Source organism: Mobula hypostoma, chromosome 30 (genome assembly GCF_963921235.1).
Source record: "Mobula hypostoma chromosome 30, sMobHyp1.1, whole genome shotgun sequence".
NCBI lineage: Eukaryota > Metazoa > Chordata > Chondrichthyes > Myliobatiformes > Myliobatidae > Mobula > Mobula hypostoma.
The window spans coordinates 7520542-7535234 of NC_086126.1; the positions used below are offsets into that span (position 1 = coordinate 7520542).

The 14693-nt window shown below is 51.7% G+C and overlaps 1 protein-coding gene across 1 annotated transcript in view; it reads right to left on the reverse strand.

The window, feature by feature from the left end:
- LOC134339546 (fermitin family homolog 3-like) overlaps positions 1-14693 on the reverse strand; it is a 93257-nt gene that overhangs the window by 27916 nt on the left and 50648 nt on the right. The window contains exons 3-5 of the mRNA XM_063036159.1: positions 8787-9020; positions 2185-2322; positions 103-268 (exon numbers count right to left, since the gene is read on the reverse strand). Of these exons, the coding sequence (XP_062892229.1) occupies positions 103-268; positions 2185-2322; positions 8787-9020 (538 nt within the window). The remainder of the gene's footprint in view (positions 1-102; positions 269-2184; positions 2323-8786; positions 9021-14693) is intronic.

Genomic DNA, 14693 nt, shown 5'->3' on the forward strand with positions numbered 1-14693 from the left:
CCTTCCCTTCCCTCCTCACTTCACCTCCCCCTGCCCTCCCCGGGCTCCCGTCCGCCCGCACGTCAGCGTTTGGAAGCCCCCTCCCCGGGGAGGACACCTCACCTGCTGTGGATCTGGGCCTTGTCGACCACGGAGCTGGGCCGGCTCATCTTCGCCAGCACCTCGGGCGCCACGTTGGGCTGGCTGACGGCCAGGATCCGGTAGCCAGCCTCCCCCTCCTCCGTCTCGCGCAGGTAGTGCACTCCGTTCGGGTGGTGGTATCGCTGGTCTGTGCGGAGGACATGGGTCAGACATGGCGGAGAGACTCCCCACCGCGCACCCGGCAACTGGGCAGTGTGGGTGGGGAGGGGGGAGGGCAGGGGCGGAGCGGGGGAAGTGTGAGGGCAGGAGAGTAACGGCGGAAGGGGGAGAGCAGAGGGGAGGGGTGAGAGGGCAGAGGGCAGAAAAGGGGGGTAGAGTGGGGAGGTAGAGTAGGGGATAGAGAGGAAAGGGTGAGGGTGGAGGGGGAAAGAGGAGAGGGAGGAGAGGAGGGGTGAGAGGGGGTGGGGGGAGAGAGAGGGGGCAAGAGAGGGGAAGTGGAGGGAGGAAAGAGGAGGGGAGAGAGAGGAGAGGGAAAGGGGAGAGGAGGGAGAAGGGTGGTGGGGAGTGTATGCGTGGGGAAGGGAGCTCATGGGGAAGGGTTGAGAGCGCGACAAGGAAGGGGAGGGAAAATGAGAGGTGAAGGGGAGTTTGCCTGAAAAGGAGAGGGAGGGACGCGTAGGGGAGTGGGAGGGGTTGAGAAGTGGGTGGGCAGGGCAGAGGGGGGAATTAGGAATGGAGCGAGGGACGACTCTGCCACCCCCCACTTTTCACTCATGTTCAGGTCTGGCCACGCCCACCCGCTCCCTCGCTGCGTTACCCTCCACAATTAAAATAGACCTGCACACTCACAAATCCTCTGGTGAAATTTGACACGGATAGGGGGGAGCGAGAGGAGAATCGCAAAGCTTTTTAAAAGAGTCGGGGACGTTGTCGGAGGGTCTCTCGCCGCGGCCACAATTCCTGCTGCCGCCTGCAGGTGGCAACGCTGAGTCCGTCAGCTCGGTACCGCCACCTGCTGGGCACCAGCCCGAAGTGACACGTGACGCTGGAGCAACTCAGCAGGTCGGGCAGCGTCCGTGGAGGAGAATAAACAGTCAAGAGTTTCGGACTGAGTCCCTTTGTCAGGACCGCGCTCTCCAGTCAAAAGTGAAACCCTCTTCTGGAAAACTGTCCCTGAACTGTTAAAGGTAACTCATGACATTGCGTCTGGAGTCACATAAAGGTTACTGCGGGGAAGGAGGGCAGTCTCCACCGGTCGGTAGGTCAGTTGGTCATTGTAAATTGTCCCGTGATTTGGCGGCGCGCCTTGAAGGGCTGAGAGGGGCTGTTCCGCGTTGTCGCTCAATAAATAATTAAATAAACATAATGAATATCTTTTTCATGTAGAGAGAAACAGCATGGTAACTGGTCCTTCCAGCACAACGAGCTTGCACGTGACCAGTTAACCCAGCAATCCATACGTCTTTGGAACGGGGGAGGAAAGAATGTGGTCACGGAGGGAGAAGATACAATCTTCTTACAGACAGTGGCAGGGAGTCACTGCCAGCATAACCCTAACCACTACACGACCTTACCACCCATAGTAAAACAGAAAAGCAACCCTTTAAAACACAATTTATATACAGAGGCAGAGTGCTCGTTCACTAGGTGATGCTCAGTGAAGTGTATGTGGTGCTGGTGGTGGGATTCATGGGGGGAGGTTTTGATCAGATTCTGACTGGCTTGTGTGTGTGTGTGTGTGTGTGTGTGTGTTTGTGTTTGTGTGTGAATGTGAGTGTGAGTGACTGTGAGTGTTTGTGAGTGAATGTGTGAGTGACTGTGAGAGAGTGTGACAGTGTGTGTGTGTGTGAGAGTGAGTGTGTGAGTGTGTGTGAGAGTATGAGTGTGAGTGTGTGTGTGTGTGCGTGTGCATGTGTGTGTGTGTTTGTGTGTGAGTGTGTGAATGAGTGTGAGTGACTGTGAGTGTCTGTGAGTGGATGTGTGTGACTGTGAGAGAGTGTGACACAGTGTGTGTGAGTGAGTGAGTGAGAGTGCGTGCGTGCATGCTTGTGTGCCCGCTCACTTTCAGTCAGTCTTGAAGAGACCAAACCCTGCTGTTCTTACTCTTTGAGCCCTGAGGCAACGCAAATTTCTCCAGGTCCACCACCTCCTCCTGCTCGTTCTCCTGGTCTTTCTTCTTCTTCTTCTGACTGGGGTCATCCACTGGTCTGAGGAGGGACAGCTCCTCGGGGTGCCGGATGTCTGACAGGAAACACAAGGGCAGGTAGTGAACGAGGGGCTACACAGAGCAAACCTCTTTTAGTTTAACTTTGTTATGATTGTTGGTGGTTCATATAATCAAATCAAGTTTATTGTCATTTAACTATATACACGTCGCTGTATTTTTTGCGAGGGAGGGGGTTGGAGATTTGAGGTCACTGTTTTATTTTGTGAGGGAGGGGGTTGGGGAATTGATGTTATTGTCACTGCTTTATTTTGTGAGGGAGGGGGTTGGGGAATTGATGTTATTGTCACTGCTGTATTTTGTGAGGGAGGGGGTGTTTGGGATTTTTGATGTCGGGCTGCCATTTTCCACGTTGGCAACCTGTTAGTATTTTGTGCGGGGGGGGGGTTGTTTGCAAATTTTGTTTCTTACTCTTTTTCATGCTGGGTGGGGAAGTTGATGTCTTTTCTTTCAACAACCCTCATAGATTTTCTGCATTTCATGGCTATTTGGAGAAGACAGATACCAGAGTTGTATCGTACGTTCACAATAAAATGAACCTTTGACCTCTGTATACCATCAATTGGGATGTTTTCTCCAGACCAGGGTGTAAGGCATTCTAGCTAACGTAATACATGTATAACACACAATAACTTATAAAAGTAAGGATAAAATCTACATATGAATCACATATGGATAACCAAAGTCACCTAGAATCACCGAAATTATCACCTCTGCACCATGCAGGCGAGTGTTCAGTGTGTTTCTCAGTGGTCACAGTCGCCTCTGAATTTTTCTGGAAATCTCTTGGCTTTAGTGGCGGGCGTTACTTGAGTCTGGCCATTTAATGGCAGCTGGGTGGCTGGCGTGACGCTGTTTGGGCTCGGGGTGCCCCAGAGTTCAGAGTTCAGAGTTCAATTCTGGCGCCGTTGCGTTGGGAGTCTCTGTATGTTTCCACGCCCCGCCCCCCCGTGGGTTTCCCCTGGGTGCTCCGGTTTCCTCCCACAGTCCAACGACGCACTGGGATAGGTTAATTGGCCATTCCCGTGCTTGGGTGAGGGGTTCAGCGGGTTTGTTGGGGGTTGCTGGGGCGGCCTAGTTCAAAGGACCAGAAGGGCCTTCTCCTCAATTACTGTTATCTGTTGTAATGTCAATGGAATTTACTGTTATCAGTGGTCTGATAAGAAGAAGACCAGACCATCTTTGTTCTCTCTGTTTCCCTGGTCTCTTTTTTAAAAAAAATCTCTCTCCTCATGCTTGCTTGTTTATTTATCTATCGATCGATCTGTCTATTTACTTATTTAGTCAGATACTGCGCGGAATAGGCCCCCCACTCCCAGTCCTTCGAGACGCATCGCCTAGCAACCTCCTGGCCTAATCGCGGGACCAATTTACGACGGCCAATTAGCCTACCGACCGGACTGTGGGACGAAACCCACACGGTCATGGGGAGGGAGCATACAAACACCTCACAGGCAGTGGCGGGAAACCGAACCCGGGCCGCTGGCGCCGTACAGCGTTGTGCTGACCGCCACGCTACCGAGCCTCCCCCTCATCGTCTTAGTTCTTGTGACCCTTAATAAAAGGGCTGTAAGCTACGGCCTTTATGCGTTTGGATCGCAAAGAACAACTCGGGCAAACAACGAAAAGTAAGCAAATAACACACAGAACTTGAACTGCAGAGACAGCAAAACTGAGTCCACAGTCATGGACTGCTGACGCGAGTGAAGCCGGTCCAGGGCCCGATTGCTGTAGGCCACAGGCACGGAGACAGTTCAGTGCTGAGGGGAGTGAAGCCTGTCCAGGGCCCGAAGGCTGTAGGCCACAGTCACAGAGTCAGTTCAGTGCTGAGGGGAGTGAAACCGGTCCAGGGCCTGATACTGGCCATAGGCACGGAGACATTTCAGTGCTGAGGGGAGTGAAACCGGTCCAGGGCCTGATACAGGCCACAGTCACAGAGTCAGTTCAGTGCTGAGGGGACTGAAACCGGTCCAGGGCCTGATACAGGCCATAGGCACGGAGACATTTCAGTGCTGAGGGGAGTGAAACCGGTCCAGGGCCTGATACAGGCCATAGGCACGGAGACATTTCAGTGCTGAGGGGAGTGAAACCGGTCCAGGGCCTGATACAGGCCATAGGCACGGAGACATTTCAGTGCTGAGGGGAGTGAAACCGGTCCAGGGCCTGATACAGGCCATAGGCACGGAGACATTTCAGTGCTGAGGGGAGTGAAACCGGTCCAGGGCCTGATACTGGCCATAGGCACGGAGACATTTCAGTGCTGAGGGGAGTGAAACCGGTCCAGGGCCTGATACAGGCCATAGGCACGGAGACATTTCAGTGCTGAGGGGAGTGAAACCGGTCCAGGGCCTGATACAGGCCATAGGCACGGAGACATTTCAGTGCAGAGGGGAGTGAAACCGGTCCAGGGCCTGATGGCTGCCGGGGAACAAGCCGTCCCCACCCAGCAGCTTAAGGCCCAAGGCTCCTGCACCTCCCGCCTAATGGCAGCAGCGAGAAGAGAGGGAGACCGGTGAGGTGCCATCGTTTTCCGCTCTCGTCCTCCACGATTTTAACCTCGCTCGGTGCTTTAACCAGTGCGGAGCAGCGGCGCCGACCACGGGTTCGTGTTCCGCCATCGGGAATCGACACCGCCACCCCACAGCGATGATCTCTGCTCTCGCCCACGCCGGATCCCCCAGGAGGTCGCAAAAAGCGCCAAATCGGTTAGTCGGCTTAAAAATGCGTCCTCAGGAGGGAAATTACAGGCTGCAGATGATCACAGTTCAGAAGTGTATCTAGAAGAAGCAGAATATCCCGGAGTTTTGTGAGCTGTTGAAACATGTCGCTACTCGCTGGCGCCCTCTTACCAACCTGCCCTCGGCACACGACACCTTCTCCTCAAGTTTTGAGGCAAGACCGCGTTTAGAACACTGGTTGCTTGTTAGTTTTTTTCTTAGTGATTCTATTGTATTTCCTGCTCTACCGTGAATGCCAGCGAGAAAACGTATCCCAGGGTGGCGTCGAGGAAACCTTCAAAAGGCGATGACCCAAGAAGAATTAGGCCATTTGGCCCATCGAGTCTGCTCTGCCATTTCATCATGGCCGATCCATTTTCTCTCTCAGTCTGATGGTACGGTCACACTGGACTGTGTACCGCAGTAGCAAGACTTTAGTTGCCTGAATGGCTGGGTTAAAAACAACGTACTTCCTAGTAGTCCTTCTGTTTAGAACATAGAAATCTACAGCACATTACAGGCCCTTCGGCCCACAATGCTGTGCCGACCATGTAACCTACTCTAGAAACTGCCTAGAATTTCCCCACCGCATAGCCCTCTATTTTTCTAAGCTCCATGTACCTATCTAAGAGTCTCTTAAAAGCCCCTATTGTATCTACCTCTACCACCTTCACTGGCAGTGCATTCCACGCACCCACCACTCTCTGTGTGAAAGACTTAACCCTGACATCCTTTCTATACCTACTTCCAAGCACCTTAAAACTGTGCCTCCTCTTGTTAGCTATCTCAGCCCTGGGAAAAAGCCTCTGACTATCCACACAACCAATGCCTCTCATCATCTTATACACCTCTATCAGGTCACCTCTCATCCTCCGTCGCTCCAAGGAGAAAAGGCCGAGTTCACTCAACCTGTTCTCATAAGGCACGCTCCCCAATCCAGGCAACATCCTTGCAAGTCTCCTTTGACTGCAAAGTGGAACAATCCCCAGTGATTCCCTCCTAAGCTGGAAATCAAGAGAATACATTTAGCACACTTGCTATAAAACAGGCGCGTGTCTCTGCCTGGGCAGGGTCTGGCCTGTGCTAGCAGTCACTGGGGATTGTTTTATCTTGCTGCCTCGGCCCGGCAAACAAGTCGAACCAGTTACAGACAGGAGCCGGAGGGCAGAGATCTCTCTCTTTTGCTTTAAGCTCTCTTTAACTTCCCTTGTCAGCCACAGTAGTGTATCCTCCTTCTGTGGGATGAATCCATCCGGCGCCTTCGGAATTGCTCCCAGAAATTCCAGTCATTGCTGTTCTGCTGTCATCCCTGCTAGTGTTCCCTTCCAATCAACTTTGGCCAACTCCTCTCTCATGACTCTGTAATCCCCTTTACTCCTCTGTAATACATATACATCTGATTTCAGCTTCTCCCTCTCAGGCATTCTATCATATTATGATCACTGGCTCTTGAGGGTTCCTTTACCTTCAGCTCACTAATCAAATCTAGTTTATTACACAACACCCAATCCAGATTTGTCTTTCCCCTGGTGGTCCCAACCACAAGCCGCTCTTAAAAGCCTTCTCACAGGCATTCGACAAATTCCTTCTTTTGGAATCCAGCACCAACCTGATTTTTCCCACGGTGGGGAGGGCTTTACCTGTGATGGTCTGGGCCATATCCACCTTTCTTTCTGCATAGTGAAATCCCCCACGCAAGCACAAGTTCACTCATCGCTCGCGGTCCCCAGTCATAGCTGAGTGGGGGCCAAGGGAGCTCCGAGGATGGGGGGTGGGTGAGTGCCTCCGGCATAGAATCCGGCCCAAACAACCGAGCGCCTGATTGCACAGGGAGCTCCCGTGTAAGGCAGTGTCAAAGCTGAGGCTCACTACTTGGGCTTCAACCGGAGCAGGATAGAGAATGCTGGAGGAACTCAACAGGTCAGGCAGCGTCTCTGGAGAAGAATGTTCCACCAAAGCCTAACTGTACAGGGCAAATACGGCGGGAGGAGAGAGAGCAGCGCAGCCCGCCGGTGAAAAATGATATCGTATCCATTAAATAGGGGCCGTGGACAATTCTGATTTGATGGAGAATGGACGTGAAAGCACAGAGGAACATCTGGAGAAATTTCTGAAACGGCAGTTCGCTGCTGTCGTTACTACGCGGTCGGGAATCATTCGGAGGGTAGGCCTCAAAATCCCCGGCCTTGCCTGCTTTTGGCGACCCAGAACGAGGTCGAATCGTTCGGACAGAGACGGCGCTCAGTACTCGGTGTCGGAGAGCTGATCAGAGCTCGAAGTTTTCGGTGACTCAGAGTCGGATTGTGGTCGAGCATGGCAGGGAGAGTTTTTCTTCCTTCTCCCGTCTGCGTGAGATGTGGGACATTTGAGAGACTTTGAACTTTTACTGTGCTCATGGACTTCTTCATCAAGTTATGGTATTGTTACACTGTTGTAACTATATGTTATAATTATGTGGTTTTGTTAGTTTTTTCAGTCTTAGTCTGTCCTGTGTTTCTGTGATATCACACCGGAGGAAATATTGTATCATTTCTTAATGCATGCATTACTAAATGACAATAAAAAGGACTGCATGTCTTCATAATCTACTGGTGAGGCCGCACCTGGAGTACTGTGTGCAGTTCTGGTCTCCATACTTGAGGAAGAATATACTGGCTTTGGAGGTAGTGCAGAGGAGGTTCACCAGGTTGATTCCAGGGATGAAGAGGTTAAACTATGAGGAGAGATTGAGTTGCCTGGGACTGTACTCTCTGAAGTTCGGAAGAATGAGAAGGGATCTTATAGAAACATACAAAACTTTGAAAGGGATAGATAAGATAGAAGTAGGAAAGTTGTTTCCATTGGTAGGTGAGACTAGAACTAGGGGACATTGCCTCAAGATTCAGGGGAAAAGATTTAGCACGGAGATGAGGAGAAACTGTTTTTCCAAGGGAGTGGTGAATCTGTGGAATTCTCTGCCCAGGGAAGCAGTTGAGGCTTCTTCACTAAATATATTTAAGATACAGTTAGATAGATTTTTACATAGTAGGGGAATTAAGAGTTATGGGGAAAAGGCAGGTGGATGGAGCTGAGTTTACAGACAGATCAGCCATGATCTTATTGAATGGCGGGGCAGGCTCGATGGGCCGGATGGCCGACTCCTGCTCCTATTTCTTATGTTCAGAGGGGAGAGAGGGTGGAGGGGAGGGAGGGGGGTTGGGACAAAGGGGAGGGAGGGGAGGGGAGAGAGGGGGAGGGGAGAGAGGGGGAGGGGAGAGAGGGGGAGGGGAGAGAGGGGGAGGGGAGAGAGGGGGAGGGGAGAGAGGGGGAGGGGAGAGAGGGGGAGGGGAGAGAGGGGGAGGGAGAGAGGGAGGAGGGGAGGGGAGGGGAGGGGAGGGGAGAGAGGGGAGGGGAGAGAGGGGAGAGGGAGAGAGGGGAGGGGAGAGAGGGGAGGGGAGAGGGGAGGGGAGAGAGGGGAGGGAGGGGAGGGAGGGGAGGGAGGGGAGAGAGGGGAGGGAGGGGAGAGGGGAGAGGGGAGAGGGGAGGGAGGGGAGAGAGGGAGGAGGGGAGAGAGAGAGGAGGGGAGGGAGGGGAGAGGGGAGAGGGGAGGGAGGGGGAGGGGGGAGGGGAGGGAGGGGAGAGAGGGGAGAGAGGGGAGAGGGGAGAGAGGGGAGAGGGGAGAGAGGGGGAGGGGCGGGAGGGGGAGGGGAGAGAGGGGGGTTGGGACAAAGGGGAGGGGAGGGGAAGGCAGGTAGGGGAGTTGGGACAGAGTGGAGGAAACTCACCGAGTATTTCGCAGATGCCGATCACAGCCCGGAAGAGGGGGCTGGAGAAACTGGCCTTGAGCCTGACCGTCTTCGTGTTGGGGAGCTGCAGCCGGATCGATTTGGACTGGGGGGTGAAGAACAGCTTGGCGTCGGCCTGGATGCCACACTTGTCCAGGGTCCAGTTGGTCTTGAGAAGCCAGCTGTTCTTCTGTTCCCACCACAGCGCATGGTCGGACCAGTTCTTCTTGATATCTGAGGGAAACAGGGAGGGGGAGATGAGTGAGTGAGGCCCACACAACCCCACGGACCACCCAACAGTAAAATGAACACTCGACACCCAGAGACACAGATCAGAGCATCCTAGCTGGCTCCATCGTGGCCTGGCACAGCAGGGATTCCCAACCTGGAGTCCATGGGCCCCTCAGACCCCTCTGGGGGTCCATGGCACAAAAACCCTCCCCACCATCGAACACAGCTACAAGGAGCGTCGTCACAGAGAAAAAAAAGTGTCCACCATCAAAGACTCTCACTATCCAGGCGAGACCGCTACCAACGGGCGGGAGGTACAGGAGGCCTCAGGTCCCACACCACCAGCTTCAGGAAATGGCCTCAACCATCAGGCTCCTGAACCGGCGTGGGTAACTTCACTCACCTCAACTCTGAACTGATTCCACAACCTACAGACACACTTTCAAGACTCTTTACAACTCAAATTCCCAGTATTTTTTTTTCCCCCACAGTTTGTCTCCTTTTGCACATTGGTTCCACAGAAGCCAGAAGACACATGCTAAAAGATTCAGGAACAGCTTCTTCCCCTCCACCATCGGATTTCTGAATGGACAACGAACCCATGAACACCACTACACTATTTTACTCTCTTTTTGCATTACTTAATTAATTTTATATATATGTACACACACAGGTTGTGCTCTCCTCACTACCATCCCTCTGTATCCGAAATTCCAAAATCCAAAAAAACCTCCGAAATCAGAAATTTTTATTTGAGCGCTGACTCCGCAATGTGTGAGAAGGTTCCCAGACGGCAGACAGTCTGAGAAGTGACCTGACATCCACGGGACGAAGAGAAGTTGCCGGAAAGCGGAAGTAACACTGCGCAAAGCCAGAAGTGAAGATCTCGACTGCATATTGAAAGAGTGGATCTGTCAGCGTCGGAGTGAACATCACGCCGCTTATCCGTTTGCCGATCACGAAACAAGCAAAGATCTATCACGGCGAACTGAGGATTGAAGGTGATTGTTTCATGCACAAGACTATTAAAAACATGAGCTAAACTACCCGCTCCTGTCACAGTTGCTGTGGGATGGGCGGCTGTTTGAACTCGATGGCGGACATGAAGCCAATCGCGGCACTGGAAGCCGGTCATCGACGCGATCGGGGCCGGACATTCAAGTCTGACCCAGCTCCATCACTTCAGCCGTACGTAAACCGTAAATGTAATATAAATGGATTTCACATTTAGACTTGGGACCCATCCCCAAGGCACCTCGTGACATAGATGCAAATATTCCAAAGTCTGAAACAATTCCAGCCCCAGACATTTCGGGTTACGTATCCAGGACATCTTCAAGGAGCGATGCCTCAGAAAGGCAGCGTCCATCGTTAAGGACCCTCACCACCCAGGACATGCCCTCTTCTCATTGCCACCATCAGGGAGGAGGTACAGGAGCCTGAAGACACACACTCAACGATTCAGGAACAGCTTCTTCCCCTCTGCCATCCGATTTCTGAATGGACATTGAACCCATGAACACTACCTCTCTACTTTTTTTTTTGCACTACATATTTTAGCCTAAGTATTTAATGTAACTAGTTTTTTTCTTATTATTATGTATTGCTTTGCTGCCGTAAAGCTAATAACTTTCACAACATACGCCATATTAAACCTGATAATGATTCTGAATTATACTTTTGCTGCAAGACAACAAATTTCACAACATATGCCAGCGATATTACATCTGATTCTAATCTGGACCATAAGGTACAGGAGTAGGAGTAGGCCATTCGGCCCATCGAGTCTGCTCCGCCATTCAATCATACGCTGATCCAATTCTTCCAGTCATGCCCACTCCCCTGCCTTCTCCCCGTACCCTTTGATGCCCTGGCTAATCAAGAACCTATCTATCTCTGCCTTAAATGCACCCAATGACTTGGCCTCCACAGCTGCTCGTGGCAACAAATTCCACTGATTTACCACCCTCTGACTGAAGTAATTTCTCCACATCTCAGTTCTTATTTCCTGTGGAGCTTTTACCGCTGTACCATTGAGAGCATAGTCGCCAACTGCATCTCAGTGTGGTATGGCAATTGTCCCGTATCGGACCGCAAAGCACTCCAGCGTGTGGTGAAAACTGCCCAGCGGATTATCGGCACCCAATTGCCCGCCATTGAGAACATCTACCATAACCGCTGCCTGGGCAGGGCGAAAAGCATTATCAGGGATGCATCTCACCCTAACCATGGGCTTTTCACTCTCCTCCCATCCGGTAGGCGCTACAGGAGCCTCCGCTCCCGCACCAGCAGGCACAGGAAGAGCTCCTTCCCTGAGGCTGTGACCCTGCTGAACCTCACATCACAGCGCTAAGCAGTATTGCACCCGTATTGTACTGTCTCAGTACTTTTATATTTGTGTGCTGTAGCACTTTTTATTCGCCGTTATTTTGTAAATAACACTATTCTTTGCATTTCTGGTCAGATGCTAAATGCATTTCATTGGTTTTGTATCTGTACTCGGCACAATGACAACAGAGTTGAATCTAATCTAATCTAAAAGGACGTCCCTCAATCCTGAAGTTGTTCCCTCTTGTTCTGGAATCCCCCAATTTAGTCCTGCTGAAGGGGTTTGGCCTGGAACGTCGACTGTGTACTCTTTCCCTGGATGCTGCCTGGCCTGCTGAGTACCTCCAGCATTTAGAGTGAGTGTGAGAGAGAGAGAGAGTGTGTGTGTGTGTGTGTGTGTGTGTGTGTGTGTGTGTGTGTGCCTCCAGCATTTAGAGTGAGTGTGTGTGTGTGTGTGTGTGTGCCTCCAGCATTTAGAGTGAGTGTGTGTGTGTGTGTGTGTGTGCCTCCAGCATTTAGAGTGAGTGAGTGTGTGTGTGTGTGTGCCTCCAGCATTTAGAGTGAGAGTGAGAGTGAGTGTGAGTGTGAGTGTGAGTGTGTGTGTGTGTCTTGGATTTCCAGCACCAGCAGAATTTCTCTTGTACTAATTAGTCTGTCTTTATGTAAATTTCTCTATAAATTCTATTATATTTCTTTATTTTTTCTCCCTCTGCAGGCACCCACAAGAAAACGAATCTCAGGTTTGTACGTGGTGACATACGTGTACTTTGATAATAAATTTACTTTTGACTTTGGGCCGGGGGACAGTCACCTCGGTAGAGAGAAGGGTACCTGCTCCCAGCTCTGTCGTGGGATTCTCTCCCGCTCACCCCTCCACTGGTTCCTACTCTCACACCACCTCAGGACTGATTGGCACTGGAGAGCACAGGAACAGCCCCCCTCATTCAGAGAAGCAGAGACACCACTTAGCAACTCTCCCCCCCTGCCCCCACCAACACCTTTAGGATACCACTGGCAACGATACTTTGAGCATTGTGAGTAGTCCTGGGCCCGATATCTACAAAAGGGATCGGAGAGCACCCAGAGGAAGTTCGCGAGAATGACCCCGCGCATGAAAGGGAGGGGGGAGAAGACAGCGGCACGAGGGCAGCGCGCGCGGCCACTTCGGTGGTGATGTCTGTAATCTGTCAAGTAGGGGACCGTGCACAATTCTGATTTGATGGAGACGGACGTGAGAGTACGGAGGAACATTTGGAAAACTTCTGAAATGCCCGCTTCACTGCCGCTGCTCCTGTGTGGTAACCGGAATCTCCGGAGCTCAGGGCCCCGAATCCTCGGCTTTGCGTGTTTCAGCGGTCGGGGCGAGGTCGAAGGTACTCAGCAGAGGATGGCGCTTGGGAAGCTGTATTGGAGGGGCTGGTCGGAGGCTCGAAGTTTTCGGACGGATGGACTCAGTGTCGGCTGCTGTCGGCTGCTTCCAAGGCATCGGCAAGTTGACGGTGCCTGGAGGTTTATGGCAGGGAGTTTCTCCCTTTTGCCGCCTGCTATCGGGGACTCGGGAGTCGATCGACTCGGGGACTTTGAGACTTTTTTTCACCGTGCCCATGGTCTGTTCTTCATCAAATTATGGTATTGCTTTGCACTGCTGTAACTATATGTTATCATTATGTGCTTCTGTCAGTGCTAGTCTTTGGTTTGTCCTGTTTTCTGTGATATCACTCCAGAGAAACATTGTATCATTTCTTAATGCATGTATGCATTTCTAAATGACAATAAAAGAGGACTGAGTGTTCTCATAATCTTAAAAAAAAGGGTTTGATGACAAGATTTTGAGGCTCTAGGCTGTATTCACTGAAGTTTAGAGGAATGGTGGGGGGGTGGGGGGGGAGTCTTATTAAGACCTGCTGAATATTGAAAGGCCTTGAGGGGTTGGACACGGAGAGGATAGTTCCTGTAGTGTGGGAGTCCAGGATTAGGGAGCACAGCTTCGGAATAGAAGGACGTCCCTTCAGAGGTGAGATGAGGAGGAATTTCTTTAGCCAGAGGGCGAGGCTTTTTAAAGGCATCGGTCACACTGCGCTTGGAGTACTGAGAGTGATTTTGGGCCCCTCATCTTAGAAAGGATGTGCTAGTGTTGGAGAGGAGGTTCACGAGAATGATCCTGGGAACGAAAGGGTTAACACAGGTGGAGCGTTTGGTAGCTCTGGGCCTGTACTCACTGGGCTTCAGAAGAGCGAAGGGTGACCTCACTGATAGCTATCGAATATTAAAAGGCCTAGATAGAATGGACGTGGAGTGGACGTTTCCAATAGAGGGAGAGCCCAGGACAAGGGGGCCCAGGTCTGTCTGTGGGGACCAAGCCACCGGGTAGATTTAAAGTGGAGTTGGATAGCTTCTTGATCAGTAAGGGTGTCAAAGGTCAGGGGTGAAGGCAGGTGAAATCAGCCATGATGGAATGATGGAGCAGACTGGCACAATTGTATCTGAACTTGCCCTGGCCCGGCCAGGTAGACCCCATGGCCAAGAAAGCACACCGGCTACCTCCTCATAAGGCAAAGGAAATCTGGCACGATGCTGGTGATCTTTGTTTTTACTGGTGCACTATAGATATTATTTTATGCAACGTGGCTCTGTACGGCAACTGCTCTGCCCGAGACAGGAAGAGGGTCGTAGAGACAGCTCAGCCCATCACGGAAACCAGCCTCCCCTCCATGGACTCTGTCTACACCTCGTGCTGTCTATGCAAAGTAGGCAATTTAAAAAAAATTCAAGGATCCCTCCCACCCCAGACATTCTCTCTTCTCCCCCACCACCGGGCCGAAGATACAGAAGCTTGAAGACACCACAGGCTCGAAGACAGCTTCCACCCCCACTGTTGTGAGATCCTTGATCAGACGTACCACAAAAAATGAATTCGATCTCCTGGTCTACCTCACCGTGGCCCTTGCCCCTATAAGTCTGCCTGCACTGCCCCTCCTCTGTAACTTTCAACACTCGGAGGGGAAGGCCCCAAATCCTCGGCTTTGCCTATTGCCGGGGCTGGGGTCGAAGCGCTCGGCAGAGATGGTGCTCGGTGTCGGAGAGCTGGTCGGAGGCTCGAAGTTTTCGGGTGGACTCAGAGTCAGACTGTGGTCGCGTGCTTCCAGGGTGCTGCATCAGCAAGTTTGCGGTGCTGGAAGCTCATGGCAGGAAGAGTTTTCTTCCTTCTACCATCTGCATGAGATGTTGGGACTTTCGAGAGACTTTGAAACTTTTTTTTACCGTGCCCATGGTCTGTTCTTCATCAAATTACGGTATTGCTTTGCACTGTTGTAACTATATGTTATAATTATGTGGTTTTTGTCAGTT